The sequence below is a fragment of the Plectropomus leopardus genome, chromosome 10 (genome assembly GCF_008729295.1).
Source record: "Plectropomus leopardus isolate mb chromosome 10, YSFRI_Pleo_2.0, whole genome shotgun sequence".
NCBI lineage: Eukaryota > Metazoa > Chordata > Actinopteri > Perciformes > Serranidae > Plectropomus > Plectropomus leopardus.
Genome location: NC_056472.1, coordinates 25,832,487 through 25,860,420, shown reverse-complemented (window position 1 = coordinate 25,860,420; position 27,934 = coordinate 25,832,487). Strand labels below are relative to the sequence as shown.

General features: G+C 39.4%; 1 protein-coding gene and 1 long non-coding RNA gene across 2 annotated transcripts in view; both read left to right on the top strand.

The window, feature by feature from the left end:
• Positions 1 to 12,350, top strand: part of nalcn (sodium leak channel, non-selective) — an 88,401-nt gene extending 76,051 nt beyond the window's left edge. Inside the window, exons 32-44 of the mRNA XM_042494455.1 lie at positions 3,332 to 3,438; positions 3,592 to 3,666; positions 3,763 to 3,882; positions 4,634 to 4,702; positions 4,811 to 4,959; positions 5,087 to 5,180; positions 5,662 to 5,794; positions 7,720 to 7,835; positions 8,384 to 8,541; positions 9,817 to 9,967; positions 10,106 to 10,255; positions 10,391 to 10,508; positions 11,974 to 12,350. Of these exons, the coding sequence (XP_042350389.1) occupies positions 3,332 to 3,438; positions 3,592 to 3,666; positions 3,763 to 3,882; positions 4,634 to 4,702; positions 4,811 to 4,959; positions 5,087 to 5,180; positions 5,662 to 5,794; positions 7,720 to 7,835; positions 8,384 to 8,541; positions 9,817 to 9,967; positions 10,106 to 10,255; positions 10,391 to 10,508; positions 11,974 to 12,116 (1,583 nt within the window). The 3' untranslated portion in view covers positions 12,117 to 12,350. The remainder of the gene's footprint in view (positions 1 to 3,331; positions 3,439 to 3,591; positions 3,667 to 3,762; positions 3,883 to 4,633; positions 4,703 to 4,810; positions 4,960 to 5,086; positions 5,181 to 5,661; positions 5,795 to 7,719; positions 7,836 to 8,383; positions 8,542 to 9,816; positions 9,968 to 10,105; positions 10,256 to 10,390; positions 10,509 to 11,973) is intronic.
• Positions 12,351 to 14,757: 2,407 nt separating this feature from the next.
• LOC121948793 lies at positions 14,758 to 20,170 on the top strand. Its single transcript, XR_006106186.1, has 3 exons — positions 14,758 to 14,863; positions 16,952 to 17,019; positions 20,040 to 20,170. It is a non-coding gene; the product is annotated as an uncharacterized LOC121948793 (long non-coding RNA).
• Positions 20,171 to 27,934: the final 7,764 nt, after the last annotated feature.

The window sequence follows — 27,934 nt, the reverse complement described above, 5'->3', positions numbered from 1 at the left end:
ATTGACAAACACACTGTAATACAGAGCAGTGAGAGTGTGTCAAGCACAACATTATGAAAGTCACGTCTTAGCCCCATTCGCTGATTGATCATGTGGTGTGCCTGTGCATTCTTAAGTAGCACCTACATGATTAATCCATATTTAATAGTCCTTGTTTTTCATTGGGGATTGATGCCTCGAGGGATTCATCATGACACCCGAATGATGATGACTAGCAGCAGTAATGAAAAAGCTGAAGCGGAGGACAGATAACGCGAATGGCTCAGGCACTGAATCATGCATGTCACAGCCTTTGAAGGGGAATTTATTTTAATGAATGTATCAAATTTTCACATGTTGAACTAAACTGCCACAGGTTCTCTGTGGCCATGAAATTCCCAGAAAAGTTATGAAATTAGAAAAGCAGCTTCCAGGCCTGGAAATTGTTTGGAAATTGGATTAACAGAAAGTTTTGGAAAAGTTTTGACTATACATTGTTATTATGTATACTATACTCATGAAAATCCCCAAACATGCCTAATGTTATGTGAAATACTTTCCTTGTTACAAATTTTAAATCTAGTGCTGCTCTGCGTGATGTCAATAGTATCATGTGATACATAGACCAGACCGTATCTTCTGTTTGCTGTTCCCCAAAAAGGGCCGTAGTCTTGATGTTTTGCAAAGTACTCATGTGTTGGTCTGGTCTATTTGCATGTGCAGCTACTTGGCAGCAGGAAAATGTAACAAGTGATTAAAGTCAGCAAGTGTTAGAAGTTTGCTTATCTCCAAATGCCGAGGAAGTGCATGTTTGATATTGTATGATAGTATCACCATGTAGGCCTTCCTGTTTCAAACTTCGTAACCCTTCAAAACCATCAGTTTTCTTGTGCTTTTCCCAAGAATTTAAACCTTTGAGATATTGAGCACATTTGTGTGATTTCTTCTCAAAAAACAAGTGACAAGAAAATTACCTTGAAAATTAGCTTAAAAAAGGAGAGAATTATTAAAAAATGTTCAATTAACTAAGGAAAAGTAACAAAAAACTATATTTCTAATTATCAGAAAATATTATTATTGATATATATTATTTTTTATTTTATTTTAGCACTTTTTCAGGTCATATCCTAATTTGGCTCATTTACCTTTCTTTTTTTGTTTGGCTAATTTCTGCTAATTTTCCTGTAACGTTTTGAGAATTTCCTGCCAATTTTTTGCTTATTTTCAGTTGCTTTTTGCCTGATTTCCATGTTTTTGAAACAAATCAAGCCAATTTCAGGTTTCAAGGGGTTAAACAAAGTCATTGAAATGGGAGTAGAATGTTATGAACATGTTTTAGATATTCACTGGTAAAAATTTGTGGGAACCCTGCTGGCAGCTTTATCCAGGCTAAATTCAAATTTATGGAAAAGCAGTAACCCGATGAATATTGAGTTAACTTAAACTTTAAACACAGTCAAACTGTATTGCTACCGATCACATTTCAACACAGTAATACTGAACGTTAACACTGTTGCTCTTCCTTCAATGATTAGAGTCGTGAGAATAGTTAAAGTTCCTCGGAGGCAGTGTGGGAAATCGCCTGTTAGTACAGTTAAGGCTGAGAACTAACAGAAAATCAATGGCTTCAGTTTTAGTCAGCAGTGCCGCTGACACCAGCAGTATCAACCTGACTTTGATCCACATCCAAAGGCCCTCGGCACTGGCGCCACTCACTCACTTCTGGCAGATCATTACAGCACTGAGCTGGCCTTTACTCACACGGTCTTACTTGAAGAACTTGCAGTAATCTCTGTGGTCAGCAGTCATGTAATTACAGAGCCTGCCACCAAATGTACTGTTGTCAAATTTCATGTTCATTAGATATCAAACTCCCTGCTTTGAAGTGGACACCGCAGGCAGTTATAACAAGGAATTCCTCTAATGAGGATTTGTTTTGATGAGGATAAGAAATTAAATTTGTTCCTCAGATTCAAAACTAGAATGCTGACACATGAAACAAGCATGAAATTGAAATGCAAGTGCATTTGGGAAACCCGCAGTGCAGTCACAGTCCTGCTGGAGCGGGACAAGTGGCGAACAGAATATAGCATCATTGGGGAGAGTTAGGGTGAGCTTCAGTAATGGCCAATCACATTAGCTCCTCTCCTCTCTATTTAAAGTAGCTCCAGTTTCCTAATGGGCCTAAGAGAGGACTCTACATCTTCTGTCTGATTCAATTTTGTTTTAGGGGATGCTGAAATACAGAGTCAGACAGTGATGTAACAGTAACCTCTCTGCGCAATATGTGGAATTCACTAAAAATACGACACATTCGCACCTATTACTGTTTCAAAATAATCGTTACACAAATGCATCAACTTATATAAATATGTGTGAAACCTGCAGCCTCATACAGAAAATATCCTAAAGGATTGTCCCATTTTTTCGTCATCCAATGACAGAAACAATTTCTAAACTTAAGGCTGTATCCTATCCTGTGTCAGTTCTTCAGTCGGCCCTCATGGCTGTATGAGATTGATAAGAAATAATATCATTGGCTCTCGCTTATTACTCGTTAACTCGTTGGGTATCATGAACTACAAAAGAGCTGTTCAGCTTTTCTTAGGAGGAGAGGAGACGCCATCCCTTTGGGAAGGTTACCTCTCAATTATTTGAATAAAATATTCATCTAAATGTATTAATAAATCATTTGTTTATTCATTTACATAATTATCTGAAATTTAAAGTGTGATGAAGTTTAAGTAGCCTTTCGTGCATTATATTTCGGTGTTCTTCCCCATCTTTATTTTCAGTGACATACAGAACTAAAAACAGTGCTGATGCCATTTTTACTTCATCTGACTTTTTTTTTTATTTATAACAAGGGTATATGTCATCCTAATTTAGGATTCCTAGCCTGGAAAATCTCTTACAGTGCTGTAATAGCTCCATAGCTATTCTAACACAAGATAAGATTTTTTTCTCCTGAATGCTGTTAGGAAAGATATTTCTACCAAAAATTCTAAATGTCATCTTAAACTGAGATAAGATCGGATTTCAGACTTGGGAAATTTCTTTAATGAGGCCCCAGAAGCACAAATAAGAGTTATCACACTTATAAGGACACCAATACAGTTTGTGAGTGCCACCTGCAGGAAAATGAGAGATACTACCACAGATTCAAGCAACAGCCGACTTATAAAGACTGTTGCTGCTGCCAGTTCAGACATTCAAATACAGCAGAAAAGCAAATGTCAGATATGTTTCAAATGAGCACCACACTGCATTTTGAAATAAACATTTTCCACAGAAACATGTTGTTACAGCTGTGCAATAACAATAAATCAGCGGTCTTCCATCTTCTTGACAGAAAACGGAGGTTTCCGGGCCAAGATGTATGACATCACTCAGCATCCCTTCTTCAAACGGGGCATTGCTGTGCTGGTGCTGGCACAGTCAGTGCTGCTGTCAGTTAAGGTAACGACTCACATCACAGCGCATCATGTCATTACATTTATGTCTTCTTCTTATGTGTTTGTTTATTCTTTCTCCTGTGACTTATATCAGAATGTGCTAAATAAATCTAATGTGAATTAACAAAGTGACGTGTGTGAATCTGTTTTTCTCCAGTGGGACGTAGACGATCAAGTGACATTCCCTCTTGCCACCATGTCTGTAGTCTTCACCTTTATATTCGTACTGGAGGTGAGCCTATTTTTCAATATCTACAGTACTCGTCCGTCAAGTTTGCCTAGTCTGGGTAAAGACGTCTTTCTGTTGATTGTTGGTGTTGTTACCCAGGTGACCATGAAGCTGATAGCCATGTCTCCAGCGGGGTACTGGCAGAGCAGACGGAACCGCTATGACCTGCTGGTTACATCGTTGGGTGTCATCTGGATAGTCCTTCACTTCTCCTTACTGGTAAGACAAATTACCATCACCTTAAAGCCTTGCTCCAGCCAGTGTTACTTACAAGGTTTTGAGTCAAGTTTTTTTTCTCAAATAAGGGTGTGGTTAATAATCAGTAGTGGAGGATTGCTCTCCACCTCCTTCACCTGAAAAAATACTGATTAATAAGAATCGAACGTTAGCTGGAATTCAGTTACGTCTAAATGAGGACTGCTTATCTTTAATGTTTAACCAATAGTTAAAAAGGATAACTAATTTATGTGCCAGTCTCCACCAACAACAAGTCAATTAAATAAACTAATTGTAAATCAATATTCCTGTCAGTTTGTAATCATTTTTGATTAGTAAGTTAGCCATATTGAGTATCCACTACTTGTATCAAACATGGTTTCCACTTTGAAGTTTTGATCACCCTGTCACCATTCATTTTGCCAGCTGGCGGTTGCTTAGTAACTTTATCCCTGACATATCCTGCTGTAGACTGTAGAAGTTAATTAACCCTTATCACACAAACTCCATGAAAAAGTTTAAGTTTTACCAAAAAACTGTAGAAACAATCCCAAAACAAAACATCATCCTCCTGTTTTAACACCATTTACTTTTTGAAGTTTGAGCACAAATTACGTTATTTGTCCAAAAATGACAGAAAAATATAAAAATGCCAGAATACACTGGAGTTTAGCTGTAAGGGAACATTTTAAGAATTATCATTAAGTCAATGTTAAGCAAAAACTACACAAATAACTCTCATTTCTCCCTCTAGAATGCATATACCTACATGATGGGCACATGTGTGATTGTCTTCAGATTTTTTACAATTTGTGGGAAGCATGTGAGTATATTTGTGTGCAAGAAAACACTCAATTTAATGAATTTGGCCAAAGAAGGTATCTGTATTTTAACAACAAAATATGCCTCTGAATGTGTGTGATGACTAAAGGTGACTCTGAAGATGCTGCTGCTGACCGTGGTAGTCAGCATGTACAAGAGCTTCTTCATCATCGTGGGCATGTTCCTCCTCCTCCTCTGCTATGCCTTTGCTGGCGTCGTTCTCTTTGGAACTGTTAAATATGGAGAGAACATCAACCGGTAAGGATCAGACTCTTCTGTTTTTGACCAGTCCCTGCTTGTTCCCGCTGCTGAGCACCGCAGGCTGTCTGCAGTAAAACACATCTTTATAGAGTTGTCTGATTCAGTCTGTCTCCTCTTGTCGCAGGCATGCCAACTTCTCCACAGCAGGCAAGGCGATCACCGTTCTCTTCCGTATTGTCACAGGGGAGGATTGGAATAAAATCATGCATGACTGCATGGTAAGACGGGCTGCAGGTCAAGCGCACATCCCCACAGACAAAAGAACACACCATGTGTTCCCTATCTAGAAAATACTGTATATTGTAGACATATTTTGTGTCTAAAGGGTCGCTTCACCTCAATTTTCCGCCTCTACCTCAATACAATGGAGGCAAATGGATTTTTATTTGTGGTGCTCACAGCAAAAATTAAGAGTTACTCTGGTTACTCACAGTTGTATAACTTTGTATACTCCACAGATCGCACTGTCAGCAGTTTTCACTAGAACCACTTTCTAGCAAAGAAATAGCCCCAGTGAAAACTGCTGACATGGCTTTCTACTGGACAGAGCTGGATATCACTCTGTAAATAACAAGAAGCTTTTTTTGTAACTTTTACATTTCAGGGATCATTTGATATGTTTTAATACCCGTTTTACGTTTTTGTTTTTGTTTTTGTTTTTGTTTTTGTTTTTGTTTTTGTTTTTTTTTCTGTCTACAGGTGCAGGCCCCATTCTGCACCCCAGATAAACATCGGTACTGGGAGACTGACTGTGGCAACTACGCAGGAGCACTTATCTACTTCTGCTCTTTCTATGTCATTATAGCATACATCATGCTCAACCTGCTAGTAGGTCAGTGTGTGTGGGTATACCTGTTTTGATCACATTGCGGGGACCAGTTTTGGGGTCTTTACTCAGAAAAGTAATGTGTTACTCATTATAGTTTTTTTAAGAAGTAACACATTTATTCACTTACTTCCTGTAGAAAGTAACTTTTTAAGCTACTTGTTACAGTACTCTTAGATTACTCCACAACATTGCCCCCCAGGCTATTTAAAGCCGAGCAGAGGGCACAAAGCTCCTCCCAAAGCAAGATTTCTGGCAGAGTAATTGTCAAAATCAGTGGCCAGAGGGGAGGAAGATGAAGCACGGGTTGAGGGACTGGCTGGGGTTTTGTGCCATGGTCAGTGCTCTGCAAGTGGTGACAGTGTCAATGAGAGCCGGCAGGCTGGGAGTGGGGAGGAGTATTTTTTTAAGATATATCAATGATTTTCAGGAGCTGGTTTCGATTGGTAAGAGTGAGCATGGTAAAATGCACTGTCAAGGAATTGCTAGTTAACATTATAATGTTAAACCCACACATGCCAACATTGGCACAAAGCAAGGCTCGTAAAGAGAATCAAGACGACACTTCAGTAGGCTAAAACTGCCTCAAAATAGAACTACATCAATATATAAAACAATATTGGCCTACATATCATGGCCGAATGAAAATTTTAATTCCTCTAAATAATACATCAGTAAACTGAAATAAATAATAGAAGTGACGGGCTTTCCTAAAACCATTAAATAAAAGGAAAAACACATTTGAATGGCATATGAATTGCATGTAACAGGCTGAAAACACACAAACACACTCGAGTCACTCACTCACTAAACCATGTTTTCATCGCAGACTAGTCAGCTCATTTGACGTGTTTATCACTAAAGCAGGAGTTAAACCTCATGAGGAGGAGTGTCGCAAATTGTTTGTCAGAAAACCTTTTACTCCTTTGAGTCCACACAGAGCTGCTCAGACTAAAGAGCCTCTTCACGACCGGGCTACATGATGGGCTGCTGGCACGTTAAATAATTTCTTTTTTTTAAATTTTCACCAAAACATTATGCAGACAATTAAAGAACATATGTTACACACGTAACAACATAATTGTTTGATTAGTAACTGTAATATGAACTATAATGTGATTCTGATTTATTGTTTCATTACTACGTTACAGACTGATGTAATGTGATTAGAGTAATGTGTTACCTCCAGCACTGGTGGGGACTAAATCCAAACTGTGTGCCTGCATAAAAGCCATTCAAAAGGATGACAAACTTCTGCTTTGGCATCAGCAAGGGCTCTTCTCATGCTGCTTTATGTAACTCAAGACTGCAGAGCTCATAGGGAGCACTTATGCGGCATTTTGTCATCTCAGCACAGTGATCAAAGCCCTCATGTGAAATCATTTCTTTTTCACGTCAGAAGCTGCTGTATATGAAGAGCGAGAGAGGCAGAATTACATGGAAAAAGAAGGGAGAGGGGATTACACAAAAGGACACGAGTAGAGTCCAAATAAGCATAAGCTTCAAGATGGAATGATAGTAATTAACTTATTATACTTTATTATATCGATTTAAAATAAAGGCATGGATACGTTTCCAGCATCTTGATAGGACAGGAACAACCGAAGAGAAAGGGTGATTGTTCTTTGAATAACAGAAAATTAGAGATATTGAGTAGAAAAATGTAATCAAAGGGTTTGTTGTCTTTCTTGAGCACACGTTAAGAGATTTAAAGTTCAACAGTCTGGGTTTCCATCAACCTTTTATTGTGATATGATTCATTCAGGCTGAGCTCTTGACTCATGGCATCATAAAATAAATGGGTACTTAGAGCTCTAAAGGCCAGCAGAGCAACAGAGATGATAGATGCATCTTAAACTGCAAACTACATGGCAATCGTTATTATTGTATATTTGCATCTGTGAGTATTATATCTTCCTCTATCGCTGCAGCCATCATCGTGGAGAACTTCTCTCTGTTCTACTCCACCGAGGAGGACCAGCTGCTGAGCTATAATGACTTGAGGCACTTCCAGATCATCTGGAACATGGTGGATGACAAACGGGAGGTGAGAAATTAGCAATAGGAGAGAGAGGATGAGGACACAGCAGAGGCGGGAGGGCGATGATCATATGGCCATGAGCAAAGGATAATATAGAAGAGATAAAAGCGAGATAAGAGCTAATGAGGAGGGCTGAAGGGAATGAAGTATGGCTTTGAGTAATATGAGTAAGAGTAATTAGAGCAGTGTGTGCCAGATTGAAAATGTAGACCCCCCTCCTATTTGTCCATGATGTCAACTGGATTTACTGTAGGATTTTCTATTCAATTATTTGTGCATGTATGCACACTTATTACATACAGAGCTATATAGCGCAATTCTTTTCATCTTTGCCAGTAACTTGTCATAACAGTGGTCTGACATCCCATATCAAACCAAAGGCTCTTCCTCCCACTCTACCATTTAACCACCCCCAAATATCAAAGAAGGGTCATTAGGGCTTTTTACTGTTAGGCTTAAAAGCTGGACAGATTTAAAATTCAGGTCTAAGTTTCAGCATCATACACTTTAGTCTGGTCATGGCTTCTTAAATAACCCTACGACTGTCTCCGCAGGGTGTGATCCCCACATCCAGGGTGAAGTTCCTGCTTCGTCTGCTCCGAGGCAGGCTGGAGGTGGACCTGGACAAAGACAAGCTGCTGTTTAAACACATGTGCTATGAGATGGAGCGACTGCACAGTGGAGGGGATGTGACCTTCCATGATGTGCTCAGGTGACCATGAAACACGGCATATACTTTATACAAACACGGTGTATAAGTATTTAAGTGGGACCCACTATGGTAACACAGTGTAACAGTTACATCTCTTTTACTGAATATTTTGAATTTTAAATGAAAATATTAAATCTTAACTAGGCATGTTTTTGATGTAAATTTATCCCTTTTTTCACTCCAAATCTGTTAGTGGAGCGGCATCAGTTATTTGCTCTTTCTGTCCAATTGAAATTCGGATCAGAGGGCAGGGGCGCATCACTGTAGAAACTATATTTTGCACAGAAGGTAACAAAACCTGCTTCTAAATAAAAATGGGGACTGTATTTCTTCAACAGCTTGACACCCTCTGACTGAAGTATAGACTTAGTCAAATGATGTCCCATCATTTCAAGGTTTAGAAGTGTTGGGTGCTTCTGTGTAACATTGACAGCTTTTGTTGAGGAGTGTTTTTACTTTAAAGAAATATTTCACCTCCCAAATGAGCATTTGTGTATGTGTTACTCACCCCGTGTTATGTTGAATAAGAAAACTTTTTTCTTTGGTGAATTAAAAATGGTTGATTGAATTCATAGGGGGCTGCGTTTAACAACTATATCAAAACATGAATTTACAAATTTTCACACAACTTGTGCAGTATAACTGACAAAAACAGTAGTTTTAACTCTCTGAACTTGGTGGCTGCTGGTCTATCACTGCCTCTTTTTGTAGTTTGTTTGTGTTTTTGAGTGACTTTGCTAAATCTGAACTAAACCTTTAAAACACCAAAGTCACACAATAAAACTAACTAACTGATAGAGGCAGATAGACCAGCAGCTCCCGTGTTCAACGAGGTAAAACTACAACTTTTGTTCATGGAGTCTTTGGCTTTGAATAGAGCATAGATAATTGTCACTTTTAGTTCAGTTCCCCGTTAGAAAGGGCTGTCTGTTTGGGAAGCACTGAGCATACGACTGCATAAATAAGACTTGGATTACTTGTGAACCCCTGTGACTTCAGTTCATTGAGCATTATATCTGTTTTTGGATTCTTCGGTTCACTCTGGAGGTGATGTGAGAAAATGTGTTTTCTTCACAACTTTTACATAACATGGAGTGAGTAATTGATATACAAATGCTCATTTGTGGGATTAATTATTCCTCTAAAGCTCTGGTAATCTTTGATTTCACTGAAACATAATTATATTCTACCAAATATGTGCCTTTTTTGGCTGTATGTCTCTGTGTGTGTGTGTGTGTGTGTGTGTGTGTGTGTGTGTGTGTGTGTGTCGTACAGCATGCTGTCATATCGCTCAGTGGACATTAGAAAGTCTCTCCAGCTGGAGGAGCTGTTGGCCAGGGAACAGTTGGAGTACACCATTGAAGAGGAGGTTGCCAAACAGACCATACGCATGTGGCTCAAGAAATGCCTCAAACGCATCCGTGCGGTTAGTCTGTCAACAGTAAACACACAAACATGCCTTGTGAAAATACTTATTCCTAGAGTGTTTTACAAACATACAGGCACAGTACAGACTACAGTATCACACACTGACCACATACTGCACGTCCCTGTGCCCTTGCAGAAGCAGCAGCAGTCATGTAGCATCATCCACAGCCTGAGAGAGAGCCAGCAGCAGGAGCTGAGCCGCTTCCTCAACCCTCCCAGCATAGAGACCACCTTGCCAAGTGAAGACCACAACGCTAACAACCCAGACAACCCCTCGCAGCCTGAGGTAAAGCCCCACATCCATACCAGCACCACGTACACACTCACGATCACTCACAGCTTGATATACAGCCAGCACATCATATAATCTGCAGGTGTGCGCTTGCTGTGGTGAAACAAAGGATATCTCCTCTTTGTTTAGATGAGTGGTCTCCAGCAGCTACTGAGCCCCACGTTGTCAGACAGAGGAGGCTACAGGCAGGACTCGTCAGACCTGGGGAGACCACAGAGGAAGCTGGGACAGTGGCGACTGCCTGCAGGTAAATATGACTCTGTACATTGACTAATGCAAATGGCACAGTTCTGTAGAGGACGCTCTGTTAATTTGAGCTGGAACAAAGCTTTACATTACCTTATATTTTAGAAAAAGTATTTTTTTATCCAGACAGGTCAGTTAACTACAAACAGGGGCCTGGCAGGAGGCGAGGATCCTCGTTAAGTGCAAATTCACAAACGGCCAGCTGATTTGGCTGTTATCAGGCCATTAAATGTCTATTATTAGTGATAAGGTTCATAGATATGGGTTAGTAGGAGCCTGTCACACCAACTGTTAGGTTGAAAGGCCATCATCAGGTCATGAAATCAAACTGTCTGCCAGAAAGGGCTTTTATGGGACTTTCTCCCATTTTCATAAAGTCTGCATATAGGATGGGAGGGAGGGATGGTGGATGTGCAATATGAGGGACTTTCACACTGTGAGATCAGGTATAGGAGCCATTCCTGATGTAAATGCACGTAGGACGCCACCTGTCCTACATGTCCTTCACTGTGAGATATTGGGTGTATGTCAAAATAGGCAGGAACCATCATTTTTTGACCCTCACGCCGTGTCATGTCATGCTGATGATAGTTATGAAAAGTTCTTCTTTGTATGATGTTTATGGACACAGATGGTGAGTTCTTGCATGTTTCATTGAAAACCACGATGGTGAGAAATAAACTGCATCAAAGACAAGAAGTAAGACTCTTGTTTTCACCAGAGGAACAGCTGACTGAACGCAGGCGAGCGCGTCAGTATATAGTCAGTCAAAAAACAGCATGATGGTTCCTACATATATTGACACACACCTAATACACGACAGTGACCTCTTCAGGACAGGTAGCATCTTACAGGAATGGCTCCTGTACTGGGGTTTCAGGCCCCTTGAGAAATCGATGTGTACACCTAACCGTGATCTTGTCTTAAACCTAACCACGTCTTTTTGAGGCCTAAACCTAAGGATAGTGGAAGAAAAACCTAACAAACTGGTAACAGACACTGAATGACAAATAATGGCCCTTTGAACCTACCAGTAGGTGTAGCTGGCCCCTATTGACCCACATCTATAAGGTTTACAATCACAGATAACAGCCATTAAATGGGCTTATAATGGCCCTCTGAACCTACCAGTAGATGTAGCTGGCCCTTTACTGACCCATATCTGTAGGGTTTATATCGACATATAATGGCCATTTAATAGGCTGATAACATCCCAGTCATTGCCATGCGCTCTTTTAGCCCGTTGGCGTGAACACAAACAAATATGTGTACACACACACCTTCCTTCCATGCTGAATTTCAGCCTATTAGGGCAAAAACCGTGGCCTTCAAAGAGTAGCGAAATATTTGTGGACTCTGACCGACAGAGTGACGCATAGAGCTGTCGGTTGCGGATAATAAAAATGACATGCAGAAGAAATACAAGTTGAAATTTAAAGAATCAGGCTGTGAATTGTCTGTTTCAGGTCGCACGAGTGTCAAGTCCATAGTGTGCAAGATGAACCCTGTCAACGATGAGGCGTCCTCAGGGTCAGAGGTGAAGAAGTGGTGGACCCGCCAGCTGACTGTGGAGAGCGACGAGAGCGGTGATGACCTCATCGACATGTAGAGAATGAGCGCGTCCTGCAGTTTGTTTTTTCCCAGATAAGCTGGGAATTTCTTTCTTTTCCTCTTGCTCGCTCCTCATCAGTGAAAACAATGCTTTTTCTACTCTCTTTTTTCCGGCTTCACAACTGGTGAGAAAGTATTGTAGGTTTTGCGTGCAGGTTATGCAATGATACTTGCGTTGAGCAGCCGTTTTGAGATGCAGTGACGATTTCATACCTCTGGGATAGGTTTCACTTTCCTTCTGTGATTTCCACTTCCTGAATGATTGATTCCTGAATTTTTCTATGCAGGCACATGTGGTGTTAAGGCAGACTGTGACTTGAGAGGACATGTTGCATCCATGAAACAAACCAAGAAGCTGCTGCTCTTAATGTTTTCTGCTGTTTCATGTCAACTTTTCCTGTAATCGTATTGACGCAGCTACAACAATGTGTGATGTCCTTTCATGTCAACGCTTTGTCTCTTTCTTCTGTTTTAGTCCACGTCTTTGATAATGTCTCCTCGGGTCTTCAGTATTTATCGTATACATTTTCTTATAGTCACTTTATACTCAAACCGGGCCTCTTGTTGTTGTTGGTACAACAAGCAAATTAAAGCAACTTTTAGATTTATGACTGTGAATGTAATTTAAAGTCAGATCTATCTTATGTATTTGTGTGGAGTTAAAACATGAAATATTTTGTAAATTATTATGAGTCCTTAACTTTATCAAATATTCCGTTATTCTAATAAAGGCCTACACAGGCATTTATGAGCAAAATAATTGTCGGATTTCATTCCCATCACGTTACATTAAGCTCAGCGTACATCCAACAGGAAGACTTTCATTATGTTCCCTCTCACTGTCTCACTGCTTGGGTGACCACTTTTCCAGTTAATCCTCTGAAACCTGGAGCGACTTCACTTTTCTTTTGTTGCTTTCACAAGTATTTAACTTTTGAACTCTGAGCAGGTTGTTGCACTTTCTTCTCAAAAACTTGGGAAAAAGGTAAGAAATTAGAAATTAGAAATTGCAAGAAATTAGTAGATTTAGATTTAAAAAAAAAAAAAAAAAGCTAGGAAAAATGGCTCGTTAACAAGCGAGGGAAAACTATATCGTTAATAATCTGAATTCGGTATTTAAAATCAAATGCTACAAAATTGTTATATTTTTTAAGTGCTTTTTCCTTGTTTTTCTTCATTTTCTTTTTGACTTTTTATTTATTTATTTTTTTAATTTTCTTGTACTTTTCGCTCTCTTTTTTGCTAATTTTTAGTTTTTTTCTACTTTTGCTGCTCATTGCCTTCTTCCATTTTTTTTAAAGATATCAAGCCAATATGCTCAGTTTCAAACGATCTCTATCAGTTTATCATGTCGCTGCAGTCAGACTGTTAATTATGTTCCTCTCTGCTGCTGTCAGCTATCATTTCAGGCAATCGCTGGGCCTCATTCACCCCATCCGCCTCATCCACCTCTAGTCATCGCATCCTGTGCCATGGTCGAGATGATCAAAAGTTCACTCTTCATCACGTCCGTATTGTAGTCATCCTCTTCATCTCATCACCACCATCAGCATCCAGACTCCATGTGGGGGGTTCCCCAGAGGTGTGGACTTTAGTCACATGACTTGGACTCACGTAAAATCTGAATCACAAATTGATGACTTTGGACTGAACTTGCAACTCGACTTGGACTTTAACACTTAAACACCAGTGACTTTTGACTCCACTTTTAATTGATCCTTTTGACCTCAAAACACAATATCTTGCCCAAAACCCAAAGATGAAAAAGTATGTTAAGAAGGTAGAAGAAGAAGGTAGAAGGTTGATTTATTAGTCATTTCTGAAATAAATTTTAAAAAAAGTATCCGTCTTGACTTCGGACTTAACTCATAACTTAAGTGCAAAGACTAGAGACTTACTTGTGACTTGGGTTCCACAGCTGGGGTTTGCCATCCCACTATGGCTTTACCATCCCCTTTAAAATAAATGACATCATAATGGGGTCTTTTTGCCAAAGACTATTCGCATTTTTCAAATTTTTTGTGCACATGTAAATGTATAATCTTGTTAGAAGAAGCTGACAGGTCATCATCCACATTTCTTTATAGGCATGATCAAGTTTTAATTTCAACAGTTGCTGTTCAGTATGAGACTGCAAACTATTTTCTTGGTGGAATTTCAGTTTCATAATGAAACAAAAATCTTTTTCAGTTCCCAGTATTTTTTAAATGCTGATCATAGATGATAATGCAGCCTGTATTACCTTAAAAACAAACCCTGAGTAATTTCTATTGTTTTTGATATCCCATGATTCCTTTAGAAAGCCTGTTGCCCCTTGTACCATGACTTGTTTTACACAGTGATTCAGTTTATGGGGGATTTAATTACCCCTCTAAGAGTAAAAAACAAAAAAAACCTGGGATCAGACTAACAAAGGGGGTAATTGAGTGGACAGATGCTGTTTAATGATTCTCCTCGCACACATCTGCTCAGATCAAACACTCGGAGACGTCCCCACCTCTCTTCTGGATAACACTGCCCTCTCCTGGAAACTCGCTGAGCTGCCCTGATAAACTGTTGAGCTTCTTTTTTTGGACCATATTATCCAAAACTTTTCGTACAGTTTTTTTTACTGCTTATCCTGGCGCCGGGCACTTTTTCCATTCTACTGCGATGACCAGTGATGACAGCGGCTCGCTCTGGACCCAGATGAGCTCCAACCAGCCATGAATCTGCCGTCCCCGGTTGATCCAGTACACAGCCACTGTGAGTACACACACCCACTCACACAAACAAACACGTAAACAGAGGTGTGGGCATTTGCCTCTCATTTTATTCGTTGATGATGTATTTCTTTCTCGTTAATTCATCAAACAATCGCTCTGGGTTAGATTGGAGCTAATTGACTAATGCACTCAACTGCCGGCTGCAGCTAAAGCATTTCCCCTTAACAAGGGCCCTTGTTAGACACAGAATTAGCCCATTAAAAGAGCCGGGGTCTTCATTTGTCCATTCAAAAGCCCAGTAAGTTTCACAGTTGATGGAGTGTGTATGGAGTTGGATAATGAATGCGAGGGAAAGCAGAGAGAGTGTAGAGAATCAGCTGCCTGTGGGACGCCTACTTACTCTATAGAAATCATGACTTACTCACACATTCCAGTCTCTCGATGACTGAGTGCACCCCCCCCCCCCAGACATATGGTCCTGTAGGGAAACAGTGTGACATCAGCCCTCTTGCCAATCAAATGTCTTTAATTTCTCTTTTCTCGTTCTCTTTTTCTCCTCAACCATCGCCTCTTAAGCTCCACTTAGCTCAGAACTAGCTCATCAAAGGGCTTTTTCTCTTTTTTCTCATTTTCGCCCTGCGTGGCAGAACACTTTTTTGTCTTTTAATTGCCTCTGCATCACACTGGCTCTTACAGGGCCTGTTGTTTTTACCCTCTCTATTGTAATTTGCCCATCTCTCCCTCGTGCATGTCCACTGCTTATTTAGGGTCTAATTGAGGCACTTTGGTAATTGAGGAGGAAGTTCTTAAGAGCGGAGGGAGTGGAAGAGTGTCTGTGCGTCGACATTACCTGTAATTAAAGTACATGATGGCTTTGATGGCTCGGTCCCCTCCTGTTGAGATGTCGCCTTCAAACCCTGGCGGCATCACATAGACTGGAAAATGCTTTCTCTGCCCATACTGCAGTGCAGGACCACCACATGCAGATGCAAATTCTGTATGCATGACAGACAGAGCCACAGAGAGATTCTTATATAGAAGACGCGTACTTCACATACTGTACACCCCCAGTGCAGCTCTTAATGGCTCTCCAAACAGCTAATTAAAAACAAGTTCTGGAGGAGGAAGTGTTGGAAAGTAGATATGACTTAGAGCACACTTGTCATCCTCCCCCAGAAAGTCTGAATTTATACCTCTGAGACTTTACACGGAGACATTGTGACCATGTTATCTGATAATTAAGTGGAAATGAGGTGCTATTGCCCTTAAAATGCTTGCTGTTTCAGAGGTAGATTCATCATGTTGGAGTTATCACTGGTCGACAACTTCCAACACCTTTCTTAAGATTTCCAAAATCTATCAGCCACTCAATGGTGCTTATTTCTAAACCTGTTGACGAGACCATTTATTGGGCACTAATTGGTTAGGTATCATACAAACCGATGGAGGGGATTAACATATGATTACGTACGTAAAACGTCTTGGTTAGGGTTAGGAAAGGATATTTTGACTTGAAATACCAATTTTTGTTGATAAAAACACAGCTGGGCACTTTTTAGGCATTTTTGCGTCTAATTAACAGAGGGCGGTGTAGAAATCGGCACAAGAATGAAAGGGGTCTGTCATGCAGTTAAAGGTCGTATGACCGGACTCAAACTCAAAATGTTTTGTTAATCAATCAGCCAATCAGATTTTATTTATATAGCACCTTTCAAACAAATCAAATGCATTTCAAAGTGCAAGAACAACATATGAGATTGGCCAAAAATGGATCTTAAATAAATGGACCTTAATAAATAAATAAAGAAATAAACCCCCCAAAAATAGTGATAATAAGACACTACATAAAAGCCAGACTAAAAAGATTTAGGTTTAGAGAAGGTTTTTAGTTTACGTTTAAAAGTATTAATATTTTTTTTTCGCTCCTCTCAGATCCTCCGGCAGGCTTTTCCATCGTTTTGGAGCATAACGGCTAAAAGCAGAATCACCAGATGTTTTATTTTTATTCTGTGAAACAGCTAAAAAAGTGAGAGCGAGAATATGGCATGACTAATCAGCTACCAAGGTGCTCCAACACAGCTGAAAATGTTTTGAACTTTTCATTATTGCTTTTGTTGGTTTCAAACAGTGGTCCGTTGCTGCTTGACAGTCGTCTCGCCAAAGTGTCACGCCAACCACGACCCTCTCCTCCTCCAGGTGAGAACCTCAAATACATAACTTGTCAACTATGTCACACTTATAAAGTGTACAAATGTAACATATCAGTGTTTTGCAGAAATGTGCAAATCGAACATTTCTTCTGACGACTGGGCTGCAAAACTCAAATACAAACTTGCCAATAAACCATAAAACACTTTGAACAAAGACCAGAGATCAGACTTAGGAGAAGAACAGAGGCGTAACACGCTCAATCCATACTGCCAGTGATGTGAGCCTCAACAGTACAGCTGATTAGAGTAAATATGAGGTGAAGCAGGGTGAAAGCTTTCCCTCACTGGCTATTGTCCCTTCTAGACACTATTGAGTGTCTGTCTGCAGCCTTGAGCAATTAAGGGACACGAACAGGGGTTAAAGCAGAGTGAGCCTCATAACGAGGCCATTGTTCCTCAAGGCCAAAATGATGTCTGTTTCAAAAGGTGCACAGGATAATCTGCCGTGTACATTTGTACAAAAGTGACTACTCATTTATCATTTTGATACATAACTACATCATGTGTAAAGTGTAAATGAAGGCACCTTTTTATATGGGTTTTTCTGAGGATTAATATTCTGTTTTCTTCATTTCAGTGTAGCTTGCTCTCCACTTTAGCTCCTTGTTGTGAATCTTTCCCTCCTTTCCACACATTCTTAGCCTCATAAATAAGGTGGCGGCAGTGCAAATTAGCCGCCTGTATCTCATGTCAACATCCACCCCAGGTCCAGGCCTGATCCTGTCCCTGTGTTTTGAAACAGATGGCTACTACTACAATAAAAAAGTAGCAAATTATTTTAGCAGCAGGCGGCAAAAGCAATTAACAACTGGCATAATGTGTTGATTAAAATCCATTCCGGTCTCAATGAAGGGAGAAAAAAGTCTCATTTTCCACTCAGTCAGTTGGCGTACATCCACCGCTCAAAGTACGCTGACCTTGACCTGAACACAGCTGTCGTTCACTCAGGACCTATGCGTGAGTCTTTGACCACAGTTACTCACCATTACCTTTGAATGTGCAGAAGAGGTTTTGGAGTTTTTTTTCAGTCGCTTTTCAGCCTTCAATCATGGGTGTTTTTTTAGTGACCTGTCCCTGTTTTTTTTTTCAGCATTTCTTAGCCCCCAAACATGGGTGTTTTTTAGTGACCCTGGGCTCTTTTCCAGCAACATTTTAGCCTCCAAATGTGGGTATTTTTGTAGAAATTTGTCTCTTTTTCCTGCTGCTTTTCACCCTCCAAATGTAGTTGTTCTTCCAGTGGCAAATTATTCCACAAAATATGTTTGTATCGCCACTTCAAGGCCGGATTCTGCCCTCGAAACAATGTTTTTAAGCCAATATATTAACTTTTTTGCAACCATAATCAAGCATTTTATTTGCTCAAACCTAAACATGGGTTGTTGAAATGTAGCGTTTCAATCTGCCATCAATAATGTACAACAATAACATATCCATAGTTTGCAGAAATGCACTATGCCAACATTTTTTTCAGGAGATTGGGTTGCAATAACATTAAAAGTACAATAAAATTCAGTTTTTCAGGAGGCTCTTTTTTCCCCCACATGTGAACTTGTACAGGTAAACTGTACGACAGTAGCCAATATTATTCACATAAAAACAATGGTGAGATACATTGCTTTGAACTCAAACTCAGGCTCAGTGTCCCACACTTATTTTAAAGTTGTCTTTTTACAGGTTTTCTCTGTGCTACATAATCTCCACAGCTGAATTGGGACAGGCTGTTTTCTGCCTAATTAGCACAAATATCCTCTGATTTTCCATATAAGTTCAGTTTAAAAGCCTGTTTCATGCGTGAAATGTATCGCTCAGATTTCGTCTCCGACTTTGACACCGCGGTTCCTTTGTAAATGTGATGAATGCAGGAAGTTATTTTCAGGCCTTTACCTCATGTACCTCATCAACAGCAGTCAATTGCCACCCCAGCGATCACCGAGCACCAAGTGAGAGGCTGTACTTTGTCTTTGAGCCAGAAAATCTCATTTTCACTAAACACCTAATCAGTCCCATTCATCTGGCTGTGCTTCCCCAGTTCCCCAGTTCTACACCTGGCTTTGACGTCTTTAATTACTGGGAGACAGGCTTTGTGTGATCTGGAGCCAAGATTGGAATATGAGTGGCAACTTCGGAAGGAAATCATACAGGCTCAAACCAATTCAATTACCCACCAATCAAAGTAGAAAGGCCTGTAATTGCAGTGAAAGGGTAACAATGAGAGCCTCCACTTCAGTCTGGGCTTTCACTGTATTATTAGCAAGGAATAATGCCCACCTGCAGGGGGTGCTATGCTCAAACAATTAAATTTCACTGCAGCGAGCAATCTTACAGATCACTGAGAGAGCATTTTTTTAATGTGATTATAGCCCTCTGGAGACATTACCTTAGAATTTCATGTTTTTAACTCTGCCATTATGTCAAATTGTGCATGAATATGGTGTTTGCGAGCACGGGAGCAGAAAATGGATATGACATTATGAAGAAGCAAAGCATTGGCGCTGCATTGTGAATTAGGACTGTAATGTACTAACAATGACAGAAGAAGCAGCATTGTGTCCGGAAGATTTCACATCAGAATAGACAAGATGTCCAAAGATAGAGAGAGGGGGATAAAAAAAAACATGTTTCTATACATTTGTGAAACTCCAACTCTGAGCAAAACACCTGTCTACATTCCTTACTGTATATATCACTCCAGGGCATTCTGGGAATTTTCTATTTGACCATACAAGTCTTCAAAGCAAACAAACAAATAGAAACCAGCATCACATGCTACAGTCAGGTCAAGCTGAAGAGGAATGGCTCTCAGACTCGATCATTGTGCGCTGGATCATTGTGCACTCGCACAAAAGAACAACGTGCTTCCTTTTCAGCTCAATAATCATCCATACGTGCTTTCTTATTCCGCTGAGATCAAAGAATTGGCTTTAATTTTGCTCCCTAAATTGTGCATGATTTTAATGTATGTATTTGTCATCTTCTCCCTTCTCCCTCTGCATCCAACCTTTCAAGCCTCGGACCCAGAGATGTATAAAAGCCCAGACAGAGAAATGGAACGGCGGTGACAGAGGCAGAGAAACATAGAAGTGTGCTGCCGACTGACAGAAACCCCCACTGGCTGCAGAATGGGATAGTTTGGGACAACTCAGGTACAAACTGACAACTTCAATTTTGCCTTTCCTTTGTTTTTTTTCCCTCTTTTTATTCCTCTTTGTTTTCGGCTGCATTTGAAGATTGCCAATCACGCTATCAAAAGAGACCACTGTTGTCATATAGTTTGTTTTTCCAAACGTAACCTTTTCGCCACTCTGCAATCACACTCCATTTTTCACATTGCAAAAAAGTTCCAACTCATGCATGCCCACACGTGCGCGCGCGCGCGCACACACACACACACACACACACACACACACACACACACACACACACACACACACACACACACACACACAGAGAGAGACTCACACGTGCTCCAAAAGGCAAACAAACAAAATCAAACGACATCAAACGTTATCAAAGTGAAAATCAGTGTCCTTCATGGATTGTGTGATGTTACTGATTATTTTCTGCTTGGCTTGGCACCGTTCTGATTTTTTAAGACAGCATAGATCTGATTTCAAAACACGATTTTTGATATTTGGTGTGACAACTTCACAGCAATTAATTTCACACTGGGGACAGGACTCACGTAATCAGGTTTCGCCAAAGTCACAAGATTATTTTAATTATCCAAGAAAGTCTAATCATGCCCATTTATTAGTCTTGGGTCAGGGTTAGGGTTGGCTGCAGTCATTTCAAGGTTCAAGGTTCAATTATTGTCATTCTGTACCGCGTACGATAAGGTGACAGTGTGCTAACTAACTAGAAATATATCTAAATAACTTTTAAAAAGGCCCATAATATTGCTTTTTTCAGCACTTTAACTTGATAAACTCCCAGTAACCACACAGTAAGGAAACCACACAAACAAGTCAGTAAGTGTACCATCAAATGGTTTGTTTAGCTCGACCCGATCATCGAGGATAAAGTTACAGAGCAGTCTTCACCCTGCCAGAAACGAGCCTCTCCAGTCTCTACACAATTCATTATTACTGATGTGACTCTACAGGGAGTCTGTCTCGACGGGCACACACACATGTGCTCACAAACAATACCAGAGTTGTAGCTTTACCAGGATGTTGTGTGAGTTTGCTAACTTACTGTATATGAGGCAGTGGTAAGGAATAATGGAGGCCGAGGGATCCAGACTCACTGGAGCGCAGACGCAGGCTTTTGTTGTAGCGGTCTCTGGGTGAGAGCAGGGGAAGGAGTTCAGGCTGGATTCATTTCTGTCCCTCTGAGTGATTACAAACACACACAAGTGCAGCATCTCGCCAGTGCCTCCGTTTCTTTTTTGCAAGTTTGATCTTCCAAAGGGTTTATAATGAGGAACAGTGTACGCAGCAGACAGTCGCATATGATTAGCTGTGAATAGTTTTTTTGTTTACTCAGAATTGGCAAAATAATTTTAGTGATACCAAAAAAATTTGCTCCACCTCTGGGATTTATTGGTGTTTTTATGGTTTTACAACTTTGCATCTATGCATGTATTGTAAAATAAAAAACAACTCTAACAACAGATTCAAATTAATTTCAAATATAAAACATAAAAATAATTGATTGCAGTATTTTTTCCCTTTTTGGTGCACCTAAATCTTTACTGGTGGGATTATTTTTTTTAGAAGTCACTTTGATTCTGGGTGAAAAGTACCTGCTTCTTCAATCTCCAGCAGCCGGTTATTCAGGGTAATACAAAGGTGAAGTCCCTCCTCTTCCTGTGGACCACCGTATTTTTTTGGAAAAAAATACCTACAGTAGTCAAAGGCAGGAGATAAATTATTTTTTTTGATCTTGTTTAAATTGTGCCATGAATTACAGATATGATTTTTATCAATTAAAAACATCATTTTGCAATCGAGAAAGTTGCAGTTTGTTGTAAAACTGTTGAGGTAAAACACTGAAAATTAGAAAGACTACACGCACTGAAGTTGCTAAAGTGATGTCATAACTTTCTCTCCTGCTGAAGCTACGATACCTGAGTGCTTCACACCAGGATGTACTTAATAATAAAACGACCAGGAGTCGCTGGAAAAAACACATCCAGTAAGATAACTCAACATTTGCACCAGGTAACGGCCTTGTTGGTGTTGGTGACTAATATTGGGTGAGTTTAGAGACGTAGTTCACTGAGCAGTTTCACACAAACCTGAAAGGCACTACGACAAACCTTCACCAAACTGCAACTTTCCTTACATGCAAAATTATCTTTTAAGTCAGTGGTTTTCAACCAGGGGTTCAAGGACCACCAGGGGTCATTTCAGGAAGCCTAAGGGGTCCCCAGAAAAATGGAGAGTAGTTTCATTTCACTCTTTAATACACTACACAAGTGACACCATTGTGAGTAAGAGTTATAAACACATTTTTATCACATGGGGTCAGCGACCTTATGTGTATTAATTTAGGGTTCCTCGACACAAAAATGTTTGAGAATAACTGTTTTAAATTGATAAACATCATATTTGTAATTAATGGCACAATTCAGACACAGTCAAAAAAATATTTTTTTCTCAATGTTGACTACCATACATGTTCATTTGTTTTTTCTGAAATCAGGATCTAGAAGGGGAGGGACTTTGTCTCTCTATGACTGCCTCAAATGACCAAATAGCAAAAGAATAGCGAAAAATTAAACAGGCAGGATGCACTTGTTACTCAACAGGGCCAGATTGAGGGCGGTTGAATAAATGCTACGTCTCCCTGGCAGCAGGAGGGTTAATCAGCAGTAAACATAGTCCAGTATTTGTGGTGGTAACTGTTGATTGCCTTTGTTCAGACCTTTAAATCCGCCCGCTCCACCGAGTTCACAATTCAGTCTGAAATCTGGCATGACTGCTGACACAGGAGAATTGTTGGAATCTATCGTTAGAATTTGTTATTGATTCGTAAATCTGTTGTTTTGTACGTTTTGATAAACAGACAAGATTTAAACCCACAATATCAGCATTACCAGTCCTCTTTATACTCCCTGTCGTTGGTATCTGAGAATCATCATGTGTCTGTATATAAAGAATACTTTGTTGAGATAATGATAGAGGAAGCACGGTGAACACTAAGATAGCTCAGAATTCAGGAAAATGCAGTTTTGTAGTCAAGACCACCTATACTGAGACCCAATCACGAACATGACCAGAGTGTATCGAGACCAAGACTTTGAGGAGTTTGAGTTAAGACCAGACTAGTGCATGTCCCACAATGCACGGCACATTTACAATAAAATGTGAAACATGCAAACTACAGGCACGCCTCAAACTGATCTGAAAGATCCATAAAAACACCCACAGAAAGTAAATGAAGCTTCCTCTTTATTGACAGCCGTACTTCATATACGTGTGTATGTTTCTGTGAACCATGAGAGATGTCTCTATTTTCTGTGAGTAAACAAATGCAAATACTGATGAGGTAAAATCAACTAAACCACTTATATTCAGCACTTATTTTCACAGAGGAAGTTTAGTTACCTCCCCGCACACTTGTCTTGAAGTAAAATCCAGACTCCTCTTTGTCCAGGACAGAGACAAGACAGAGGTAAAATGCAAGATGAAAGTAAAGTAATCTGCTGAAGTACTAAAAAATAAAAACAAAGTACTAAAACAATGGTACTATGGTGGAAGCAATTCCCAGCATCAGCTTAGTAAGAAATCTAACACTCTATAAAAACAAAAAGTCACACACATTAGTTACTAAAGAGCAATATTGTGTTTTAATGCAACCAACAACTAAAAGAGGTGTTGGTTAAAAAAAAAAAAAAAGATATTAACGAAAGATTTTAAAGAATATTTTACTATTTTTTTCACATTTTATTACAAACAATAAATAATAGGGGAAAAAGGGACCAAATAGAAAATACATTACAGGTTACAGACAAAGTGATGTGAAAATCATATACATGTTTAGGGAATCATTGCCTTACTAGATTTGCAAGGTTTGACGTTACTATACATTGTACTGCTTTATATCTTCAACTGTAAAAAAAATAATAAATCTTAAACTGTATGTCTGTTATATCCATAGTCCATATAGTAAAGCATGTATTATTAACGACAACAAAAGCTTCTCAAAACCACTTTTATTTTAAATCGAAAAAAAACACTGAATAGCCAGCATCACAAACAAATAAGCAAAAATCTGTAAAGTACTAACAATGTTAAAAATCACTTAAATTCATTAATCTACCATGTTGATTTAAAAAAAAAAAAAGAAAGGAAAAAGTCATCAAACTACGGCAAAATGTCTCAGCAAAACTTCAATGACACCATCAATCTTTGAAAGACTGTCTCCTGTGTCCTGAGTCAGAGAAGAAATATTTAGCCTTTATTTAATTGAACTATTTTAATAGCCAAATGACCTAAAGTTACATGAAAGCTTGCATGATCCTTTAAGCAGAATTTCACCTTTTGATACCGTAAGTTCAACTTTCAAATCAGTTTCATGTGCACACTTTCATGTGATTACTGTAAAAGTAATCTGATGAAACCACACACAGTCCTGATTAAGCACTGCAGTTTTGAGTGCTAAACTCCTCCTAAATTATACCTAAAAATGTTTTTTTTTTTCATCTTTAACTTTGGTTGTTGCGTATTTAGTCATAAATAATTCATGTTATACACAAATACTTGAACCAGAAATACTACAAAAGTTTTTTAGGAACTTTAACACAGACTTCTTAGGTGTACTTTTCTGTTTTCCTTGGGAATAAAACATGAAAACGTCTAAGGGGAATGGAGAATACTTTTTATAGGCACTGTATGTGACTTCTGTTGTTCATGTTCATGTTCCTCTTTCATGCTCATTGTAATATCTCTGATGTATTCCCACTGCATCTCGTTGTTGTTGTTGTTATCAATGGCGACTTCAAATACAAATTTAGAATAAAGATGCACTTTAAAGCCCAACCTACATACCTAGAATTAAAAAACAAGCCCAGAAGACAAGAAAAATATTCTTATATACTGTATATTCAATCTAGGCCAAATTCATCATTAAAACAGTGGCTTTGTTTTATTAGATGCCAAAATGCTGGGCAGACTTTTGTTTCTGTCCTTTTCTCTTGTCCTACAACAACAGGAGGAGCCAAACCTTCACAGCATGGCCTCTTTTTGACTGTATGAGGGAAGGGCTCGACACCTGCAGCGTCTGTCACTCTGCACGGACTAAAGTTGCTACAGTAATTCGAAACTTCTCGATTTTCTTTTTCTAGCAAATAAAACTGCAGGTTCAGTTAAAATGTAGACATAAACAGAAGTCTTTAGACTTCTTAAAAAGTAGTTAAAGTTGGTTCAAAGTAAAAGAGTTTTTCCATGAAACGGACACAAGCAGTCATGCACACTTACCCCATAATAGGATAGCAGGGTCCCCACGATCATGGAAAACCTGGAAAGGTCATGGAAATTCTCAAACACATTTTCCAGGCCTGGAAAAGTTATGATATGAGTAAAAACCATTTAAAGCTTTGGAAAAGTCATGGAATGTTGTTGTGTGTAATGACATTTTTACAGCAGTTTTTCAAGAACAGCGTGCACGTAACAAAACTGCAAATTTATTCTCTGTGGCATTCGACGTACTGTTGTTGTGCGTGACATTTAATTTGTCATAACGTACATTTCTTTCTTTTTTCCCCACGTTCTGTCTCTCCCTTCGTGTGTACCTGCTTTCTGAAATTATGTTTGATTCGAGTTTGAATCTGATTTGTTTAAAATATGCTGGTCAAGTGGGGCGAGAAAAAAAATTGGGGTCCTTGAAAAAATCAGGGAAAAATTCAGTAATTTTGTTCATGAAAATGTGTGGAAACCCTGGAATAGGATAGCATAGGTACTCAAAAAAAGCACTCTCGGTGTAATTTCTTGTTAAATTCCTCCCAAATCCCAGTTTAGTGCATACTGTAATAATAGAATACAAAAAGTATAAATTATTATTAAGTTCCCAGAAAATCACCCTCTTATTCCCTAACTTCACATCGTTTCCCCTTCCATGTATCTATCAGTACATACTATACTGATGCAACATTAGTACATAAATGCGCACTGTAAATTGGGCGAAATAGGATGCAAGTTTGCGACTGTAATCTAAACCATAAACTTTCTTTTCATACCTGTGACTTCAGCATCCTGCTCCTCTTTAACATGAGCCGAGAGCTGCTGCAGAAAACAGAATTACCACTTTTCAGCTCAGGATTTACTTTGACACTTACTGCTACTATAAATGCAACACTGCGTCAGAATGATGAAATGATTTACTTCATGCTGTGTGAAAGATGAGGAATAAAACAGAATCAGTGTTATGCAGGAATAAAAGTGGAGAAAAAAACTCCTTTCATGTAATGTGGTTATTACATATGAAGTCTAGCTCCCGTGTACAGTAATAAGGCGACTGTAGGCTGAGGACTCTCCACTGTACCCCCGAACACTAATGACTCATAAAGCCTCACTGCCACAACTTGACAAATGGCAAATGTCAGCGGCATATTCTCCTGGTAGGCATAATTTTATTAAGTGCAAATATCACTGTGCTCCTTAGGAGACACTCAAAGGTTAGACCAACAGCTGTAGCAGTTTCATGTGTATTAACTGGGATTTTGCAGCAAGTCAGGCTCCCCTGAGTTGATGGACACAAGCAGTCAAGCATGAGGAGGGACACTCTAACTAAATGCAATAAGGAGAAGCTCAGGCTAAGATCATGTTTATTTAAAAGCCTGGGACAATAACCTAATGGAGGTCAGTAAGGTAAGGGGGAGGAAAACAGTAAAGAGAAGAGAAAAAATAAGAGACTGGTGGCATATAGAGAGGCATATCATTTTTTCCCATTTATTGGCTGTGGTAATTTGTTGACTCACTCATCCATGCAGAGTCTTTATGTTTAATGCAGGCCTCCAGAGGGGAAAGCAGGGAAGAGAGGGGGGGTTAGGAAATGGAAAGACAGGCAATAGGGGGTTAGGGGGTACCCTGAGAGATTAGCCTCCACCTCTCAGTGTGAGAGACAGAGGTGGATGAATATCAGCCCTTAAAGTGGGCCTCAGATGCTAATGGGGACTTCATATTGGCCTTCTCGCTACACCTGCCAAATAATTGATGGGGAAAAATTAATGTCGGCCAATGACTGGTTTAGCTTACAGGTGCTGAGTATGAATGAATGAATTTGCCATTATTTATCAGAAATACAAACAGAAGCCATCTATAAACAGAAGTGTGAATTTAACACGTAAAATGGGGCTGTCAAATGATTATTTTATTTAAACCGTGATTAATCGGAATTTCAATTGTTAATCGCAATTATAAGCATCTTTACAATCACATTATTTGGCATTACAAAACAGTTATGAAGTCCATTTTGACAAGGTAAAGCAATTCTCACCAGATTGACTTGATTAGAAATAAAAATAACAGCTACAAACTGCATGGGACTAGCATTAAGTGGACCCCTGTTAAATGGCCATGCCGTTTTTCCATCGCCAAATTTTAGCCTTACTTTGTAGCGTTATTTAGCCCCCTTCCTGAGAGGTTTGTTGACATGGTTGGTATCACTGGATTTCTTGGGTCTTCTAGTTAAATATGATACCTCTATCATCACTCTAGATTTAAAACTCTGCTCGGTACAGCCTCCTAAACACAAGAAGGTTTGCCGGCGATTAACGAGATTAAAAAAAACAAAAAACGCGTTATGTACTGACCTTAATTGCACCGCAATTAACACGTCAATGCTGACAGCCCTAATGTAAAATATCAAATTAATATGAAAATGCATTCCACTGATAATAAAGATGAACTCAGACTCTCCTTAACTCACAGTTCAATGTCATCCAGCTGTCAGATGCT